At 41.5% G+C, this 21454-nt stretch overlaps 1 protein-coding gene across 1 annotated transcript in view; it reads left to right on the top strand.

Moving 5' to 3' along the window:
• Window positions 1–21454, top strand: part of LOC128856593 (uncharacterized) — a 72539-nt gene that overhangs the window by 36812 nt on the left and 14273 nt on the right. The window contains exon 2 of the mRNA XM_054091903.1: window positions 8044–8500. Within this exon, the coding sequence (XP_053947878.1) occupies window positions 8044–8500 (457 nt within the window). The remainder of the gene's footprint in view (window positions 1–8043; window positions 8501–21454) is intronic.

The following is a 21454-nucleotide window of genomic DNA, read 5'->3' as shown; positions in this document are numbered from 1 at the left end:
GCTCTGAAGCTATAAACCCGAGAGGCATTCTAACTCCTCATATTGTAGAGTTCCTAAGCATTTTAATTTGGTTCTAGCTAATGCAGGGCAGGAACATAGAAGGTGTGCTAGCGTTTTCCTCTCTTCCAGGTCATTGCAAAATCTGCAGCTATCGTTGTTCGTAGCTCCTATCTTGTATGTGTGTGCCGCTACAAATTGTGACCTGTCAGCATACCTACAATAGTTCTGCTTTCTTTTCTACAAAAAGAGCTAGTACGAATCGGACGTATTTATCTGCACTCTGTATACACATGATTTTCGCGGTTTTGCAAGTGACTAGATTATTCCACCTCCTGTCTGTCCGTCTTTCATGTCAGCAAAGATGCCATTGTAGATCTTTTTTAAGGGTCTTAGTATGTCGGTCTCTTGTTCGAATTGTATGGAAACAGCGCTTTTGTCAATCTCATCTACAATTTCGTTTCCTGCAATGCCCTTATGCCCGGGTACCCGATAGATGTGTAACTGTCTGTCTGCGGCTGGTCTCTCTATAGCTTCCCTGCTTCTTAGAACACTTTTAGATGAAATTTCTTATGAGTTTATTGCTTTTATCGCCGCTTGGTTGTCACGTGTATATTTATTTTGGAGTTGCTTGATGTCTTTGCGAATGCTATTTCCGCAGCCTTACCTACAGCAAAGACTTCTGCTTGAAAGATACTACAGTGGTCAGGAAGCTTAAATGGCAGCCTGATGCCTAGCTCAGCGCAATAGATCCCTGTCCCTGCTCCGTCTAATTTTTTCGAGCCATCAGTAAATATATTAAGAGTATTTGGGTTAGGTCTCATTCCTTTTTTCCATCCCTCTTCTTCTAATGTTGTTCGGAATTTCTTCACCCAATTGCATTTCGGAGTCATAGAGTCCGTATTAGTCCGATAACTTATGCCTATGGAGCTATGCCCGAATATGTTACAGGTAAATTCCCCCGTTGCCTTAAGTCTAGCGGCAAATCTAGGTGCTGTAGGTTGAGTATTGTGTCAAGTGCTGCCGTAGGAGTGGTTTTAATTACCCCTGTTGTGCAAAGTGTACCAAGACGTTGAATACTTTCCATAGGTGTTTTGTGTGTCTTTTCTCTCAATGCAGACCACCATACTAGAGCACCGTAGAGTAATGTTGGCTTTACTACAGCTGAGAATTCGACCATTGTTTATAGATAAATAAAAATGTGTTTCCTAAAATCTCTTTCTTAAAAAAAAACTTTTAATCTGTAACAGTTTTCGTCAATATTTTGGCTTTTATTTAAAATTTCTGAGCAAAAAAAAAAAATAATCACAATTTTTGAGCAAAAAAAATATTGAAATTAAAAGTTGATTCTAATTTTTGGAATGGTCAGGTTTTTCATAAAAAAATGTATGCACAAAGCGATTAAATTTTTTTAATCTACAACCAGCTTATTAAGCTAATGAATATCATCGCTGTAACTTAAATGGCGCTTCTTTAGTAAAAAGGAAACAAAATATGAAATTAAAATATTAATTGAAAGTTTATTTTTTTTTTAATTTATCATATATTCCATAAAAAACATGTTATTCTTAATCTGATTAAGTTTCTATTAATTTACATGAGCTTCATTTTAAATGGCGCATTTCAAATGGCTCCACTCTAGCAAAAAAAACTAAAATGTAAGGATGAATTTTTTAAAGGAAAACATTGAAATAGGAAAATTTTGCATTTATTTGATGAACACGTTTTCTTCACAAAATAATACAATTTTAATTTTTTTCTTCTTCTTCTTAATTGGCGCTATAACCGCTTACGCGATTTTGGCCGAGTTTAGCAAAGCGCGCCAGTCGTTTCTTTCTCGTGCTAACCGGCGCCAGTTGGACACACCAAGTGAAGCCAAGTCCTTCTCCACCTGATCTTTCCAACGCAGAGGAGGCCGCCCCCTTCCTCTGCTACCACCAGCTGGTACCGCATCGAATACTTTCAAAGCCGGAGCGTTTGTATCCATTCGGACGACATGACCCAGCCAACGTAGCCGCTGGATCTTTATTCGCTGCGCTATGTCTATGTCGTCGTAAAGCTCATACAGCTCATCGTTCCATCGTCTACGATATTCGCCATTGCCAACGTGCAAAGGTCCAAAAATCTTACGCAGAATCTTTCTCTCGAACACTCCAAGCGTCGCTTCATCGGATGTTGTCATCGTCCACGCTTCTGCGCCATACGTTAGGACGGGCATGATGAGAGTCTTGTAGAGTGTTAGTTTTGTTCGTCGAGAGAGGACTTTACTGCTCAGTTGCCTACTTAGTCCAAAGTAGCACTTGTTGGCAAGAGAGATTCTACGTTGAATTTCAAGGCTGACATTGTTATCGGTGTTAATGCTGGTTCCTAAATAGACGAAGTCTTTTACAACCTCGAAATTATAACTGTCTACAGTGACGTGGGTGCCGATACGCGAGTGCGCCGACTGTTTGTTTGAAGACAGGAGGTACTTCGTTTTGTCCTCGTTCACCACCAGACCCATTCGCTTTGCCTCTTTGTCCAGTTTGGAGAAGGCAGAACTAACAGCGCGGTTGTTAAGGCCGATGATGTCAATATCATCGGCATACGCCAACAATTGTACGCTCTTATAAAAAATTGTGCCTGAGCGATTAAGTTCTGCGGCTCGTACGATGCTCTCCAACATCAGGTTAAAGAAGTCACACGACAGCGAGTCACCCTGTCTGAAACCTCGTTTGGTATCAAACGGCTCGGAGAGGTCATTCCCAATTCTGACGGCGCTGCTGGTGTTGAGCAACGTCATCTTACATAGCCGTATTAGTTTTGCGGGGATACCAAATTCAGACATCGCGGCATACAGGTAACTCCTTTCCGTACTGTCGAATGCAGCTTTGAAGTCGACGAAAAGATGGTGTGTGTCGATTCTCCTTTCATGGGTCTTTTCCAAGATTTGGCGTATTGAGAATATTTGGTCGATGGTAGACCTTCCAGGTCTAAAGCCACACTGATAAGGCCCAATCAGTTGGTTGACGGTGGGCTTCAGCCTTTCACACAATACGCTCGCTAGAACCTTATAGGCGATATTTAGAAGACTAATCCCGCGGTAATTGGCACAAATTGCAGGATCGCCCTTCTTATGGATTGGGCAGAGTACACTTAAATTCCAATCGGCAGGCATGCTTTCATCCGACCATATTTTGCATAGAAGCTGATGCATGCACCTTACCAGCTCCTCGCCGCCATGTTTGAATAGCTCACCCGGCAGTCCGTCGGCGCCCGCGGCTTTGTTGTTCTTTAGCCGCGTGATCGCTATTCTCACCTCGTCATGATCGGGCAGCGGAACGACAATTCCGTCGTCAACGATTGGGGTATCGGGATCTTCACTTTCTCGGTGACATGCGCAGCTGTCACTGTTTAATAAGTTCGAGAAGTGTTCCCTCCATAATTTAAGATTGCTCTGTACGTCAGTCACCAGTTCGCCGTCTTTGTTCTTACAGGAAAACGCCCCGGTCTTAAAACCTTCTGTAAGCCGCCGAACTTTCTGGTAGAATTTTCGGGCGTTGTTCCTGTTGGCCAGCATCTCAAGCTCTTCGCACTCACGTATTTCGGCCTCTCGTTTCTTCTTTCGGATAATACGTCTCTCTTCCTTTTTCAGCTCTCTGTAGCGATCCCACATGGCTCGCGTTGCGCCCGATCGCAGCGTGGCTCTATAGGCGGCATCCTTTCTTTCTGCGGCAGCATGACATTCCTCGTCGTACCAATTGTTTTTTCGGGCTCGCCGGAATCCGATTTCTTCTTCGGCGGCGGTACGTAGAGAACGAGAAATGTTGCTCCATTGTTCGTGGATGCCGGTTTGTTGGGCAGTACTCTCTGAGAGCAGGAGTGAGAGTCGAGTGGCGAATCTTCTGGCTGTCTGTTGTGATTGCAGCTTTTCGATGTCGAACATTCTTTGCGTAGGTAGATGCACGTTTTTTGCTGCACAGAGGCGTGTGCGCAGTTTGGCTGCAACAAGGTAGTGATCCGAGTCGATGTTGGGTCCTCGGATCGTACGTACATCTAATACACTAGAAGCGTGTCTTCCATCTATCACAACATGATCGATCTGGTTTCGTGTTTTTCGATCAGGAGACAGCCAGGTGGCTTGGTGAATCTTCTTATGCTGGAATCTGGTGCTGCAGACTACCATGTTTCGGGCCCCGGCGAAGTCGATCAGCCTCTGTCCGTTACCGGATGTTTCGTTGTGCAGGCTGAATTTTCCGACTGTGGGACCAAAAATTCCCTCCTTGCCCACCCTGGCGTTGAAGTCGCCAAGCACGATTTTTATGTCGTGGCGGGGGCAGCGCTCATAGGAGCGTTCCAGGCGCTCATAGAAAGAATCTTTGGTCGCATCGTCCTTCTCTTCCGTCGGGGCGTGGGCGCAAATTAGCGATATGTTAAAAAAACGGGCTTTGATGCGGATTGTTGCGAGACGCTCGTCCACCGGAGTGAACGACAGTACTTGGCGACGAAGTCTCTCTCCCACAACAAATCCGACACCGAATTTGCGCTCCTTTACATGGCAGCTGTAGTAGACGTCGCAAGGTCCTATGGTTTTCTTACCTTGCCCCGTCCATCGCATCTCTTGGATGGCAGTGATGTCAGCCTTTACTCTCACGAGGACATCAACCAGCCGGGCAGAGGCACCTTCCCCATTAAGGGACCGGACATTCCAGGTGCATGCCCTCAAATCATATTCCTTATTTCGTTTGCAGGGGTCGTCATCAGCATAGGGAGGTCTCATCCGAGGCTTTTTCAAACTTTTCATTGGGGGGGGATTTTTAAGTGGCGGGTCCCAAACCCAACGCACAACCAGCTATCCTGGAATGTTTCGCCTTCTCACGTTAGCTCACTCCCGAACGGGTGTTCGGAAGCTACCCAGAGGATACGTGGGCTAATCCCGGCCGTTGTGAGCTGCTTGAACCATATGCAGAAGAATCGTCCTGGCCATTCCCAAGTGAATGGCGATCAGTAACTTTCCCCACTTGCGTGGACTTCTACACATGGAACCATCCTCCATTTTAATTTTTTTACTATAATAAAATTTTAATTTTTTTTTTATTATAAAAAATTACAATCCTTTTTTATTATACAAAATTATAATGCCTTCTTATTATGAAAAAAATTTAATGTTTTTTTATTATATTAAATAACTTAATAATACTGCATAACTGCAAAAAACTTAGTGTTTTTTTCGTTTCGATAATTTCAAACAAACGTCCATTAGCTTAATTTATTCAATTTAATTTATAACATATATATTTACAGCCATGGTCATATAAATAACACATTTAGACTTTGAAAGCCAAGAGTTGAATATGTTTTTAAATAATTATTTTTTATTGGGGGAAAAACAACATAAAAAATAAAAAACTGTAACGTTGTATTTCTTTTATTATTTAAAACTTACAACGTTGTGTTTCTTTTTTCGTAAAATATATCTCTCGTATTTTTAATTGTAATAAAAACTCCGGAAAACAAAACCGTTTAGTAAGCTAAGCTGCACGAGCAAGAGCAACATCTGTTTTGCAGCGGCCAGCCACTACAAAGGTAGTTATTGGCAAGCACCTAAGCTCTGCTCATCGCCCATTACCAAACGGAATGTGTGTCCTTTCCAAAAGCGCGCAGGCTTTTTATAGGCAAAATCGATCCTATTAGAAAATTCAAATTTAGAGTTTGAAAAAAGACTTCTAGTGGTCATTACAATTTTAGGGCATTGCCATATAAGAAAACTTTAAATTAAATCTTAACAATTTGAAGGTATTGCCATATGGAAATAAATACATTAATAAATTATAAAATATAAGTATGCTACAAAACTTATTTACTTCTACTTTAAAACAAAAAAATGTTTAAAAGAAATTTCAGTTCTGATTTAATTTACGAGAACGTTGATAACTCACGAAACCTCCTGGACACATAAATAGCACATCCTAAAAAATTCTAAATAAAAGCCAAAATAGTAAACAAATCAGATAGTTAAGTAACAATATTGTTTTACCAAATTAGTATTTTGTACTATATCCATCGTTTCTGATTACTTCTTCAAGCCGTCGCTCCATGCTTTCTATAGGGGTTTTCAGTAAGAACGCTTCAACTTTTAAACTTTTTTGAATAAAACACAAACGGTTTGACTTTTTTAACTAATTTTTTTTTTTATTATCGAGTTTGAACATATACATTTAAGAATGAAATTCGATTTCTTTTGCATGACCACCGCGTGCACGTTTTACGAAGTCCAATCGTTGAACCCAATTTTCGACCACTCTTTTGCATAAATCGGCCGAAATTCCAGCAATTTCGCGTTCAATATTGGCTCTGAGCTCACAAATCGTCGCCGGCTTGTTACTGTAGACCAATGACTTCACATAACCCCAAAACGGGGTGGCTTGTTAAATGGACCGTAAAATGGCCGTAATGCTCTTAAAGTAGCAGCAACAGAACGATTATTTTCATAAAAAATTTGCATAATTTGCAATCGTTGCTCAAGTGTGTAGCGTTGCATGATGAAATGTATACTAATGAAGCTTACAAATGACAAGCGAAAAATAAAAAATATTGCGTCGTTCGCCCTCCCTATCGGAAAAAAGTTGAAGCGCACCTATTGAATAACCCTATACAAGCTTGTGGCATCTTTCCTTTGGAATCGCGTACCAAACCTCTTCAACTGCGGCCCACAAATCATCAAAATTTAAAAAAATTTTGTTAGCGATTTTGACCTTAACGTCATTCCACAAATTTTCTATTGGATTGAGATCAGCGCTCTGCGCCGACCAATTCAGTACATTATTTTTTCTCTTCTGAGCCATAGCTTCACTGTCTTTGCAGTATGATTTGGATCATTGTCCTGCATAAATGTCCAATTTAATGACATAAACTCAAAACAAATGGCTCCATTTTATTCTGGAGTATATCCAGATACTGAAATCTATCTATTTTACCAACCACGTGAACAATCGGGCCAACACCATGCCAGGAAAAAGCTTCCATGATGCTTTCGCCGCCGTGTTTAATGGTTTTTGTTTTGTGAAACTAGGATTTAGCGCTTGATTTTTTGGTGCCATCCTATTTATTTTGATTTCGTCGGTCCAAAGTACGTTTTTCCAAAACTGAATAGATTTGTCTTTGTGGGCTTTTGCAAAGGCAAGTCGGTGTTTGATATGTCTTTTTGAGAGTAGTGGTTTTTTTCTGCTTATGCGGGCAAACAGCTGAGCTTCGTTAAGTCGCCTTCCTACAAGCTTTCTGGACACCTGTAGACCAGATTCTTGGTTTATTTCAAGCATTATTTGCCGTACCGACTTAAAAGGATCTGCTTTGCTCTTGCGTATTATAGCTCTATCCACATTAACATCAATTTTTGCGGCTTTGGTTTTCTTTCCGTTTGCTTAGATAGGATGAATTTTTCTTAACTTAAGATCATTATAAACCATTTTGCGAGAGCACATCATCATTACAGCTATTTCTGCATAGCATAAGAGCTCTTTTCTCCGGCGTGCAATGTTTTCCACGTCCCATTTTTAGTAATTATTTTAAAATTTTATTTAAGAAACAAAAAATTATACTAAAAATCGCTGAAACAATATTAAAGTTTTACTCTCCGCTGCACAGGTTAAAATGTGCTATTTTTGTGCCCACTTCAAAACAGCAAAAAGCATAAATAAAATAGAACGCAAAAAATTCCATAGAAAAATAACGGTAAATTCCTCGCATAAATGTTATATAAATGTAAACAAACAAATTTATTTGATCAAATCAGAGTTCCTACTAAAAACTTAACTTACTGTCCATGGCTGTATGTATGCGTACATCTGTATGTGTATGCAGATAACTGCCTAAAACATATACGCCAATTAGTAACTAAATCTCTGCCGCTCAGCGAGTACTTACATATGTGCGCATACATGTGTGTATGTATGTATGCATGTAGTAAATTTTGATAATATCCTTCTCAAATGAATCCCCTTTTCGCTCCCCTAACACACACACACACATTCTCATTCTCAATTTTTTTTGTTTCTTTCTTTTTCGCAGAGTCCCAAATTCGCGCCACCCATAGAATTTGTCGATGAGGCCGCTCTGAGTCCTCCTGATGGTTACAAGGACAATGGCTTAAAGAATACCCTCGGCGGCGCGCTAAGCGGTCACATCTTCGGCGCCCAACACATCCAACAGCTGCAGGTCATACAGAGGTTGCAGCAGCAGCGGGCCGCTATGCTGGCTGCACGCAATAATAATCAAATTCCGCCGCCGCCGCCACCAGTGGGAAGTGCAGCACTTAGCCAGCACCAACAGCAGCAGCATCAGCAACACCAACAACAACAACAGCAGCAGCAGCAAGTAGCACATCAGGCGCAACAACACCACCAACAATTACAGCAGCAGCAGCAGCAACAACAACAGCAGCATTCACCCGACGATGACTCGTTAGGCGTTTGCACTGAGTGCGCCGAATGCGCCGAGTGTGCGGCCAAGCAACTCCAGGATACAGGTAAATACCATCTAACCACTTTGTGCTCGTATTTGCTTATCGTTTTTCGTATTGCCTTTGTTGCTGTTGTGGGGCGGGGGCACAAACACCTGTAAACTGAAACGTGTCTCTGTCGTCGAAAATCACCGGATGTTATGCACACGAGCACCAGGGCACCAGTTGAGTGCTGGGCAAAGAGCGTGGGGGGAGGGTTTGGGGTCGTGTAATGGAAGTAGGTATGCGGTTAAATTAGAAACCTACAGTGACAATGCAATTAGTCTGACTACTCGCAGCCGATTCTGTTGGCAATTTACGTTGCAGTGCTGGTTGGCTATGCGGCGCTCGGCTGTGTCAGCGGGGTTGAGATCAGCAGCATAGAGTCGCAGCGACTCCTCTGTGATTAGTCTGTGTTAGCTGCGTCTGTTGATTCGCCCACACCTGCAGTTGTGCGCACGGGCGGCTGCACTTCCTACGACTGCGAAATGCAGACCGCCTGCTGTCAACCGTCGACTGGCGGAGGTGAATGCACCAGTTGGTTGGTATTTTAATTAATCGAAAATTATGTGGTTTGTTGATTTTTTGTGTTTTCACTCATAAAGCAGCGCAGTGCCGGTAGTAAATGAATGTGTGATTTTGTTATAATGGCATTCCGTTATGGGGAGAATAATTTATTTTGATTATTATTTTTTGTTTTTGTGACGTGATTGCAGGTCAACTGTATACAGTTTGCCTATTTTAATTAAGATTTTATTTTGCCCGTTGGCTGCGTGTTGTGATAACCGAATTTGTCTGCGCCTTTTGCGCTTGATTGAATGTTTCGCAGCGGAAATTTCACCTAAGCAAAATAATAGAAAATTAAACAATCATCAGTAACGACGCACTGTGGAGATTAACGAACGAGGAACCAGCTTCTTAGGCAAATCAAACACAGAAAGTGGTGCTGGATAGGTCACACACTGAGAAAACCACCAGGTAGCATCACGAGGATGGCGCTTGACTGGAACCCGCAAGGGAGCAGAGGTCGCGGTCGACCAAAAAACACTTGAAGAAGGTCGATGCTGCGCGAACTAGCAGATACCGCGTTTGATGGGACGGTGCAAAAACAACAGCACAGAACCGTGTAACATGGAAGAGTCTTGTCGAGGTGCTAAGCTCCCGCGAGGAGTAAACAAGGACAAAAAAAAGTTTAAACAAAAACTTGCCCAACTGGGATTATCAGATCGACTCAGTAGTTTGAGTGTAAATAGTCACATAAGACGCATGCGCTTGGTAAAAGTTTGAGAAACTTTGATTTTATTGATTGATATCAGAGCCGGACCGTTTGTATCCATTCAGACGAGATGACCCAGCCAACGAAACCTCTGGATCTTTATTCGCCGCGATATGTCTATGTCGTCGTAAAGCTCATACAGCTTATCGTTCTATCGCCTGCGATACTGGTCGTCACCAACGTGCAAAGGTCCAAAAATAATTCGCAGAATCTTTCTCTCAAACACTCCAAGTGACGCCTCATCGGTACTGTGTTAGGATAGGCATGATGAGAGCCTTATAGAGTGTTAATTTTGTTCGTCGGGAAAGGACTTTACTATTCAATTGCCTTCTCAGTCCAAAGGGCAAGAGGGATTCTACGTTGGATTTCGAAACTGACATTGTTGTCGGTGTTAATGCTGGCCCCTAGATAAACGAAGTTTCTTACAACCTGGAAATCATCACTATCAACAGAGACGTGGGTGCTGATAGGAGAGTGCATCGACTGTTTGCTTGATGACATGAGGTACTTCGTTTTGTCCTCGTTCACCACCAGTCCCATTCGCTTTGCTTTTTTATCCAGCTTGGAGAAGGCAGAACAAACAGCGCGATTGTTAAGGCCGATGATGTCAATATCATCCGCATACACCAACACTTGTACGCTTTTAAAAAAAAACTGTGCCTGAGCGATTAAGTTCTGTGGCTCGCACGATCCTCTCCAACATCGATTCTCGCTTCATGAGTATTTTCCAAGACTTAGCGTATTGTGAATATCTGGTCGATGGTGGACTTCCCAGGTCTAAAACCACACTGATAAGGTCCAATCAGTTGGTGCGTAGTGGGCGTCAGCCTTTCACACAATACGCTCGCTAGAACCTTATAGGCGATATTTATAAGACTAATCCCGCGGTAATTCGGACAGATTGCAGGATCGTCCTTCTTATGGATTGGGCAGAGCACACTTAAATTCCAATCGGCAGGCATGCTGTCATCCGATCATATTTTGCACAGGAGCTGATGTATGCACCAGATCGCCGTCTTTGTTCTCACAGGAAAACTCAAATTTACAGGTACAAATTTCGTTAAGTTGGCGCGTAGGGCATCAAATTGAAGTATTTTTATTTCGAAATGAATTTCGTGCGTTGCCTATTGAATGCGATGCTTCTCCTCTTTTATTGTCAGCATTCTCTCTGCACTTGTTGGAGAAACGATAGCTTCTCATCATGCCCACTTCTTTTCCTTGGTGGAGTTTTGGTGCTAACAGCAGTGTATGCTGACGTCCATGACAAGAGTTTGCCTCCTCGTCATAGCTGATGGTATTTGCGTAGTTTGGCGCTTACATAATTGACGAACTTCCAAATGTTGGTACGAGTACATTTTTAATTCTCTCTACGCAAGCCTCAAGTACAGCTGCCTTGATTGTCATCTATTCACTGGCACCAATTACCCTTTCACTAAAGGGTCCTTTTGTTGTTGTTTTAACAGTAATAGAAGCCTCGTCAGTGAAGGGTATATCACCAGTCGTCTCCGTCTGGCTCATCTAAAGGTGGGCCCGGTTTTAAAGGGTGGGTAGGTTTTAAAGGGCATGTGAAAAGGAAGTGTCGTGCGGGGTACCTTCACATGCCGGATATATGTTTGGTATGTCGGAGTCAATTCTGGACAAGTAGGAGTTTAACCAGCTCCAGTATCCAGAACGTAATTGTGCCAGTGGTACGCGTGTCTCACGAGGAAGCTGGAGCTATTCATCTGTAATAGGTGGTGGTTGGATTCCGATTACGGCATTCATTGGACGGGAGCTTAAGATGGTGGTGACGGTCTCCCGCTGAATGTCGTTTAATGACTGCCTAAATATTGTCTGGTCCAGTAGATTTTTGTCAGTGTTGTCCTGGATCTCGTCGGCGTAGGTTAAAAGGTGTCTCCTGACGTTCCTAGGAGGCGGCTCTGTCTCAAGTAGTTATCTGCAAGGGTAAAACCTGCGGTTGCACCCTAACAGGAACTGCTTGTTGAGCAGTTTGTTGTGCTCCATTACCGGGAGCATCTGTGCCTCTTTGTGAAGGTGCTGAATGGGGGACATCAGGAGGCAAACGGTCGCTGTGCGAATGGCAGTATTTTGGCATGTCGTAGCTTTATCCACTGCGTGCCACTAGTTCCAGGCGACCAGACAGACGCAGGATACTTTAGAACAGGCTGGCCTATTGCCTTAAATGTCGATAGCAACAATTCTTTGCCTTTGCCCCAAGTGCTGCCGGCAAGCGATTTGAGGACCTTGTTGCGATTTTGGACTTAAGTGCCAATAGCGGTAGTGTGCGCGGAGAAGGAGAGCAAACTGTCAAAGTTCACACCCAAAATTCTGGGATTGTTTCCTGTCGGGATTGGTGTGCCATCGACTTTTACCTTGAGAGGCAGTTTGACCTCCTCTGTCCAGGTGGTAAAGGTGGTCGCCGTGGATTTAGTGGGGGAAAGTTGTAGATTCCTCGCAGTGAAAAAGCGAGAAAGGTCAGTGAGATAGTTGTTCACTTTCAAACAAAGGCCATCGATATCATTGCCTGACGCCATTATCGTGCAGTCGTCAGCGTATGAGACCAGGGGAGTCTCCCTCTCTGGTGTTTGGGGAGTTTCGAGATGTAGAAGTTGTACAGCAAAGGTGAAAGGACACCACCCTACGATACACCTTGCTTAATCTTCCTCTGCTTTGATGTTTGGTCTCGAAAGATCACTGTCGAATGACGACCGCTCAGGTAGTTTGTGGACCACCAATTCAGCCCAGGCGGGAGTGTCGATTCCATAATGTCATCTAGTAGCTTTGAGTGGCTGACTGTGTCGAAAGCCTTCTTCAGGTCCAAGGCTACTAGGACAGCCCTCTCGCAGGGACGGTTTTGGTTAAGCCCGCGGTTTATCTGGGCGTATATGGCGGTGAGTGCAGTGGTGGTGCTATGCACTCGTCGGAAACCGTGCTGATGTGGCTAAAGTGTCCTCCACCTGTCCGCTGTTTGGGTGCTTTGGTGAAGGAAAGCTTTTTATAGTCTGATATTTCTAAACAGCAAAAACCCATAAAACCAAGAATAACTTTTCACTTTCGAAAATATTGTATCCCATTTATATGCACACCTTCCTCGACATCTTGGCATCTTTGACTGGGGGCCCAGTAGTATTTAGTTTTTTGCTAGCTCCTCCCAAGGTCTGTTTGTCACACCTCTGCGGTATTCGGCAGACTATTTTTTGCCAAGCTAGGGTTGTTGGCTATACTTATATACTTTGGCACATCTGACATCTTTTTAGGTGGGGTTGAGTTTATTAAAATTCGTCCTACAATAAATTTATTGCAAAAACCATATTTAATTATATATTTTTACAATTTACTTACATATTTGGTTAAATTCGATCGTTTACGGGCGGCTGTCGGTGTTCGAATGACAGTTTGATCAAGCGATTATGTTCAGCACTCGTTCACATACATATGCCATAATACGAAATGTGCTTGTTTTAGTGGCGAGTGGTACGTGCACTGATGTGATCGAATCATGTCCCTGGTTTTTTGTTTGTTTACATTCCGATTTAAATTTTGACATTCAAAGCACAAATTGGTAATAACAAAATGCATGTAAATACTGTTTTTGCTCCAGTGACTTCACTTTGTACGGATTCGCCTTGTGCGAGGAGCAGCTGGAAGCAGTTTATTTGTATTTGTGAAATTATCTGTAGGCAATCAAAAGAAGTTATTGAAAGCGTCAGTGGTTCAAGATTCAGTAGTAGTATTTATTTCAGGCGAAATTATGATGGATGATTTTTTGGCACTCCTTGAATATACAAACGCACACAGGCTTAACATCAGTTTCACTCAGGCTGCATATTTTTGGGCGTACAAGGAGAGCTGCCTTTGGCGGTGCAAATTTAACAATGGGAAATTTTCGCTTAACAGCCATGAACTTATACTATTTATGTGCCTAACTGCATACATATCTACTACATATATTGCATGTATGTGTGTGTGCTCACATGCAACGCCATGCTGGTTATCTCGATTTGACCTTGCGCGTTTCTATAGGAAACCAAAAAAACAACAAGAATTAATAAGTGAAAAATAAATGCATAGAAAAAAAAAAAACGAAAACCCACACAAATTTTGGTGCAGTTAATTTTAGTTGATTGACATGAATGGATTTGCGCAGCGTCATTGTTACGCTTTGATTATTAAATACACAAATCGATGATTGCTAATTGATTGATTTATGATTTGCGCATAGCAGTAAAGTCTAACAAAAGGCATGGGATTTGCAGGAGTACGGAGACCAACTGTACAGTCGCCAATACATTTTCTTACCACAAATCGGAGGTGCCTCATAAAGAGACTAGTTTTACACTAACCACTCAGGGAGTGGCCCTAAACTAATTCAAAATCTATGCTGAGCGTCACAGTTTTGTTCTCAGATGCGCCACCATTGCATTTTGAAAGTGGAATTTCGGAACGATGCTCACAGCCAATAATAGATACAAAGTCTGTCACAAGAGCTCCCGAACTGCCGTCGTACCACAGCAACCAGTAGCACCAGCTGCAGGCCTTTTGATGCTACAATCCATCAACCATTTGGTTCAATAGAAGCTGAGTTATTGCGTCTCACGTGGCAGGACTATTCAATTAATGCATTTCGGTCTGGCGACTACTGTTTGCTGGACAAAAGTCGAGAAGTAAACAAATTGCTTTGAAACTTGGTGCGTGAAGGGATTTGAGGGCGCTGATTTGGAATCTGATATCTGATTTTTGGAATTCGAAATGACAGATCTTATAAGGGTACCAAATTTTCTAATCCTTACCGTTTACCTCAAATTTATATGCAGGAGTGATTTTCATTGGATCCATTTTCAAGCACTTTTCTTAGTTTATGAGCGCTCGTAAGATTTGAAAAAACTGTTCTCAAAGCAACAATAAAATCCTATGTGCCCTCTTTTTTGAGTAGACGCTGAAGTAGCGCGAATCGTGAAGCCTTCCTCAAGTTCTTCTTTGTCTTCTTTCGATTTTCCTTGTCTGATTTTCGACTATAAGCAAGAGATTTGCGGCCCATTTGCGAAGTGGTCGGTAAATTCTAACTTTGCTTTTTATTGAGGCCATTCCGCACTTTGCAAAATATTTGCTTTGTCGAATTCGCTTTCCTGCAGCTGTGATCGAGGTGATACTCGAGCTGACGCCGCTTCACATACTTATTGAGCAATCAGCCAAGCGCACCCTGTTTAATATGACTAGGAAACTTTCGGTAAAGGAAAAATCTTCTCATCCAAGAGCGTAAAATCGTTAAGAACGCAGCTTCTACTTAGTCAGTTTTCCAGGGATAATATCACTACGGTTATTAAATTTGAGAAGAAGTTCGGGATCGAACTGAATGATAAAATGAGCGAGAGCTCTCGAAAGGCAACTTTAAGAATTTACAATGCACTGTATACAGATGGATCGAAGACATCTGAAGACATAGAGGCTGGATTATATAGTCCAAAAACTAACGGGTTTGTTTTCTAACATCTAACAACGAAGCTACCAACTTAGATAGCAACCTTCGGAATGAGCAAATTGCCATTCTAAGCGACAGTCAGGCGGCTCCTAAATCATTGGCGTCCTTTGAGGTTAAGACCTCATTTCGTTTCTCGATGCCTGGACATAACCCCAAAGGACGGAAAAGATTTAAAGCCGCTTAACTTTCGCTCAGTCGTTGAGTACATCGAGAAACGAATTTTACTAGGAATGCACAATCGCATTCGTCTCATATGGGTCGCTGGACATAGGGGTATACTTGGGAGCAAAGTAGCGGATGCATTGGCTAGATAACTAGCGGTCTTGTTCTTAATATAACCCGATCGATCCCTTCCTTGCCATGGAACAACACACCATCAAGTAGGAGTTAGGAAGCGAAAAGATAAGGCTACAAAACGTAAGCTGGCACTAAACTATAGGGCTAAGCCTGTCCTTACTGGGTGATATAATCAAAAGGGATTCAGGTAACTCATAACCCTATCCAAGGATAAATTGAGAATACTTGGGCATTCTCACATTCTCACTGCAAATTACGCAGCCATCTGCATAGGCTTGGGATATGGTCCAAGGACACCTGTCGTTTCTGTGACCAATCTCCGGAAACTCCAACGCACCTTCTTTTCGAATGAAGAAGGATTAGATATCTCGGACGGTTGCGGGCGCAAAAAAGACACATACGCTCAGCTTGGTTTTATTAAGCGAGCTGGGTTTGAAGAAAAAAGAATAAAAATATCGAAATTTTTACTGAAAGCTCATAATTTTTTGAAGAAAAAGCAATAACTGCTAAATTCAAATAAATTGCATTTTAAAAATTCCACAGATATTTACTTTCCCAATACATTAGACGCAGAACGCAGATAGTCCTGGGGACTCCATGCCATTCATTTGTAGCAGAAAAGCTGGGTTTACCATTTAATCTCTATTGCAGAAGCTGTGGAGACCTTTAAGAGTAGGAGACCGTTGAGCAGTTTCTCTGTAAATGTACGAGCTTGCCAGCTAGATGATTAAGATGACTGGGCGTTCCTTTCTTCGACAGCCTAGAGCGGACCACGGCCCACCAACCTTCTCCATTATATCAACAACTCTGGTTGGCTGTAGATATCTTGGAGATCTCATAAAGGCATCAAAGCGGCGCTTTAGTGTTATTTGGGGAGTGCCAGAGTGGCACTTCAACAATTTCACATACTCTCCCAAAATGGACCAGTCCTGCACTAATTCTCATTTATGCAGTTCGATTTACTGCAGGGAGTGCAAATGTAAATATATTTGCAAAAGTTTGCTTGTAGTCGGTAAGGGTGAGGCACATGCTACGACGTTACGCTTCATTGTATTTCGACCTTTACGAATCGTCAGCGAAGTACAGTGCGTTTCAAAAGAGTGTGCACATATTATTTATATATGTCTACATTAGAAGGACCATCAATTTAGTTTCGCTTATTAATGCTTTATTAATTATGCTTTATTTAAGAAAAAAATTTAAGAATTTTTTCGAGCGACGTTGAAAACTCCCCGAAATTAAAAGAATGTTGAAAATTAGAAAAATAAAAATGTGTGTCTCGTTTTTTTTTTATGTTTGCTATAATTTTTTAGACCTTTATGCAGATAAATTAAAAGCCAGGATTAAATAATATCGATACGTAAAAATGTTATCCCAAATTTACAGCAAAGTGCATTAAAGAGTCATGAGAATTCAGTGATACTTTGAAAGTGTAGATGATATGGCTAAATATTAATTAGAAAAAAGAAATAGCTGCTTCATTTTTTCGGCCATAGAATACATTTAGGTGGTATATAGTATATGTATATATATGTAATAGGCGCTACGGCGGCCGCCAGTTCTAATGGTGGTCGTTCCTCGGCAGGCAATGACAAACCTCCGACTCCGAGAGTATTTCTGGCATGAAAAGGCTTCTCATAAAAAATATCCGCCGTTCGGAGTCGGCTTGAAACTGTAGGTCCCTTCATTTGTGGAAAAACATCAAGACCCCCGCCATTCAACAGATAATAGCAAACCTCCGAGTGTATTTCTGCTATGAAAAAACTCATAAAAAAACAATAATTGTATTAATTGTCTTTGTTCACGCGCTTAGTCTTAATAATTCGTCGTCACCGTACCTGTACTTCCAATTATCGTTAAAATTCACGATGTAGAGAACAATGAGATGGCGCCTATCGTGGTCCCGTTACTTTGCTGTGAGTAAATTTGACAATATCAGCTGATTTTCGTGACATCACCCTAGCCCAATTGGAGGAGCTCGGCCAAACACCCAATAAGGGTGCAAGCGCCAATTATATATATATATATATACACATGCAAAGTCGCAAGATTTTTCTGTCCACTGGTAGATCGGGGGTATTCGAGGGAACTTCTAAGGCGTACAAAGCTGCAGCTCTCGAATTTGGTAAGTATCTTTACCGGGCATTGTCCGTTAGGTGTCCATGCGGTGAGACTTGGGAAGTCCATTGTGCAGAAGCTGCCTGGAGGACGAGCTGAAAAGATCTCAGCTCCTTCTTCTCGGCTGGGTGAGGTAGGATTCAAAATGCTTCGCACTTACAGCGACCGTCGTCTACTGCGACGTGTGGTGTGGCCACTAAAACGATCCCTCCTCTCCTTCTGCGGAGACACCCTCCCCGGAACTGCTTTCGATAGGGCCCAGAACGGCATCCATAAAGGACCAATTCTATTCACCCAAGTCTGGGTCCACCATATTTGTAGCCAGCTTTCATGCTATAGCTCGTCTTCTTGTGTCTCTATCTGTCCGGCTTCGTTTTGTTGTACTGTGTCAATCCTTTTTTCCCGTAGTACGTTCTCGATGTATTTCTTTACCGCGTTCCAGCTGTCCTCGCATTCGAGCATTTTGCTGATTATGTTGCTTGGTGCGATGCCGCCAATCTGCTCCCTCAGAGCATTTCTTTCTGCGAGCCATCTATTACAACTAAACAATGTGTGTTCAGCGTCATCGCTCATCGCTTCGCAGTATATGCACTTGGAATCGGTTACCTTGTCCATGCGGTATAGGTATCTCCGGAAGTAACCGTAGTCCGAGAGGAACTGAGTTAAGAAGTAGTTCACTTCCCCGAAGTTCCTTTGGACCTATTTGTCATTTGATGGAATAAGTTTCGCCGTCCATCTGCCACTCGGTTCAGTGTCCCAACGGCTTTGCCACCGCAGCATGGTTTGGTATCTCCGTTCTGAGAAGTTAGTGATGACGTGTTTCTTCTTGGAGTCCCACGCATCCATTCGCTCCCGGACCATGAGGTCGACGGGTATCTGCTCCTGTATGGCATCACAACGGACGAATTTTGAATATTACTCGAAGTGAGCCTGTCGCAAGGGCGATCCAATATTCTTGCATAACCACAAAAGGAGCAAAAATTAGATTTTCACTTTCAATACAACAAATTTTATACGCTTTAAATGAAAGAGTGGCCTCTTTTAGTCTTTTTTTTAATTATACGATTTTTTTTTAACTTACACTTTTTGTAGCTTCAAATTAATAATTAAAGAAATAAGCAACAAACTCAAAAATTTTCACATTTCGGATATAAAAAGCACTAAATTGATTGCTAAGAGCGAAGGGATGCCAATTCTGCACAACTAGACTAATGTGACGTCACGCACACTCTTTTGGCGTAATTGTGTTTCTATCATTCTTGCTTTAAGATCATAACATTTAGTGATCGATAATTTTTGCAGGCTAAAATATCTCCAGTACAAAGCGAACGTCCGTCTCTACTGAAACGAACTGTCACTGTTTCACTCTTAATTTTTGAATGATGGATAATTTTTGTCGTTAACGAACGCGTACTTACAGAAATTAAAACCAACAATCACAAAATTTGTTGTTATCGAACACGACAACTATGAATTGCTGCTATTAATTCCGCTTTTATAGTAAATTTATAGGTCTACGCTTTTGTGCAAGCCACTGTACTGTGTGTCGAATTGTGTGCGCTAGGTACACTTATTGTACCATAGCAGATACCTTCATTGGCAATTTAGCATTTGTTTCTTTTTTTGTTTTTTGTTACCCCTAAAAGTGTAAAAGTTAACTGCTGTTGCGCTTAACGAACGCCACTCTTGGCTCGCGAGCTAACCAATCCCTGAAAATCATTTGCCGAAATTGCCCTAATAGTGGAGTGGACTCTGCCTGCCACGCCTTAACTGCTTGCCAACCCAGGCAGTCATCAATTCTTCAAGCAGAGTTCCGCTCGGGCATGGATTTGGAAAGCAGGCTGTTGTTGTTTTTTTTTCGTTTTCAATTTTTTAATGTTTTTCGGAAGGGGGCAAACATAGAAATGCGTGTGCACTCAATCACTCATTCATTCAAGCGTTTCCATATTTTCATTTAGCCTTGCGCACGTGCACAGACATGCAGGGGGAATCAAGAAAGAAGGAACAAAAAAACAAAACGCAACGGGCACTGTTAGTAAGCACATACATACACACGTAGGTATGCATGTATTTGGGTAGTCAAAGCCAGCGTCGCCGATATGCATCTAAAATCTGCAGTTGCATATCACATTTTGACATTGTTGTAGGTAAAAGGAACAGCGCTTAAAATATATATTCCCTCTCCCTCCACGTCGTCCCTTACATCACCCAAGTACGATACAAAAGTGACATTTTTACACGCTCTGCACCTTCACATATTATAATTACTTACATGCATAGATACATATGTACATACACATACATACATATATGCAATCACATACACACATAAACTCGCTTGGGTAGCAATTTCATACATACATACATATACTCGTTCATTTCTAACTGGCTTTAGCCGTTAGCTATGCATTAGCCACTGATTGTGTCACTACTTTTGATTTCATCTATTCATTTTTGCTCGTATCGTATCGTATTGTAGAATGCACTTCACCACAATGCCAAGAGGAGCTCACACCGCTCGGCGTGTCAGCCGTTGCACTGTTGCCATTGCACACCAGTTCACCCGAACGTCGTATCACTCAGAAAGAAATCATTGCCGGCGAAGAGCGTCCCAAATATGTACTCCAATCGCAGTATAAACCATCGCCAGGTATGAAATGAAATATGAGCTCATATTCACTATTTAGTATGTATGTAGTAGTAGTAGTAATCATATGCGCATACATACATACATGTATGTATATATAGTTTTTATTCATGTAAATATGTATGAATATGCTTTGCTTTTTTGTATTTGCTAGCCTCATACGAGTATGCTTTCATCTAAATTAAAGGCACTATTTTCATTTACTTATGTTTTACTGTTATTTGCTTAAGGGATACCTTATGGGCATGCATAGGTGTATATGTGTATATAGAGTATGTACTCGTATGTGCTATATATATACATACATATACATATAAACATTCTCGCCATGATGCATCGAATGTGAAATGTTTGAAGAGACCCAATACAATATTGACTTTGAAGCTTCTCTACCGCAGTGATGTGAAGCTAAAGCAAGACACAGAAATATTTTCAAAAAACAAAAAACAAAACTTTAGATTCATATTTTGAAATTAAATGGTGAATAGTTGCTTTGCTATTCTCTGAAAGTGATAAAGAGACAAAAACGAAAGCAGACTTGGAAATTTCGTCCTAGACCACACGAAATGAAAATTAGACGGTTACTAATACGAAGGCGGTTCAATAAGTACCCGTGTTAGAAATGAAGTCACCAATTTTTCAAAATTTTTTTTTTCAATATAGTCGTCTTTTAGAAATAAACATTTCTCCATTTTTTTTAACCCAAAAATAGGATTTGTCGAGCTCTTCATATACATTTTTTCTTTTGGCGACACTACTATTATTAGAGGCGGAATTTTTTCGCATTCATTTGCGTTTAATACAAGTAATGAACTTCCAAGCACATGCTTTAAATTGATTAAAAAACAAAATATAAACTTATAGTTGAAACAATATTTGATTTATTTATTATTTCATTACTAAGGGGTTAGGGGTAGTCAGATGCTCGAAAAAATGATGAGTTTCAATATTTTTCTTTGCTAGTCAATTGCTTTATTTTACAAAAATGAAAGCATAGCATTAATACATCAAATTTCGACTTGACTTTAGCAAAATTTCAAAAAAAAGAATTAGTAATTGTTAAAGTTATCGCTGTTTGTGTGGATCCCGTTTCTCCAGAAGTCCCTTGCGTTGATCATCACAAGTCCTTGGAGATTCATCTAAAATCAAGCGGGCAAGAGAAAT

The sequence above is a fragment of the Anastrepha ludens genome, chromosome 3 (genome assembly GCF_028408465.1).
Source record: "Anastrepha ludens isolate Willacy chromosome 3, idAnaLude1.1, whole genome shotgun sequence".
NCBI lineage: Eukaryota > Metazoa > Arthropoda > Insecta > Diptera > Tephritidae > Anastrepha > Anastrepha ludens.
The sequence above is the reverse complement of the archived record's forward strand: the minus strand, read 5'-3'. Positions and strand labels throughout refer to the sequence as shown.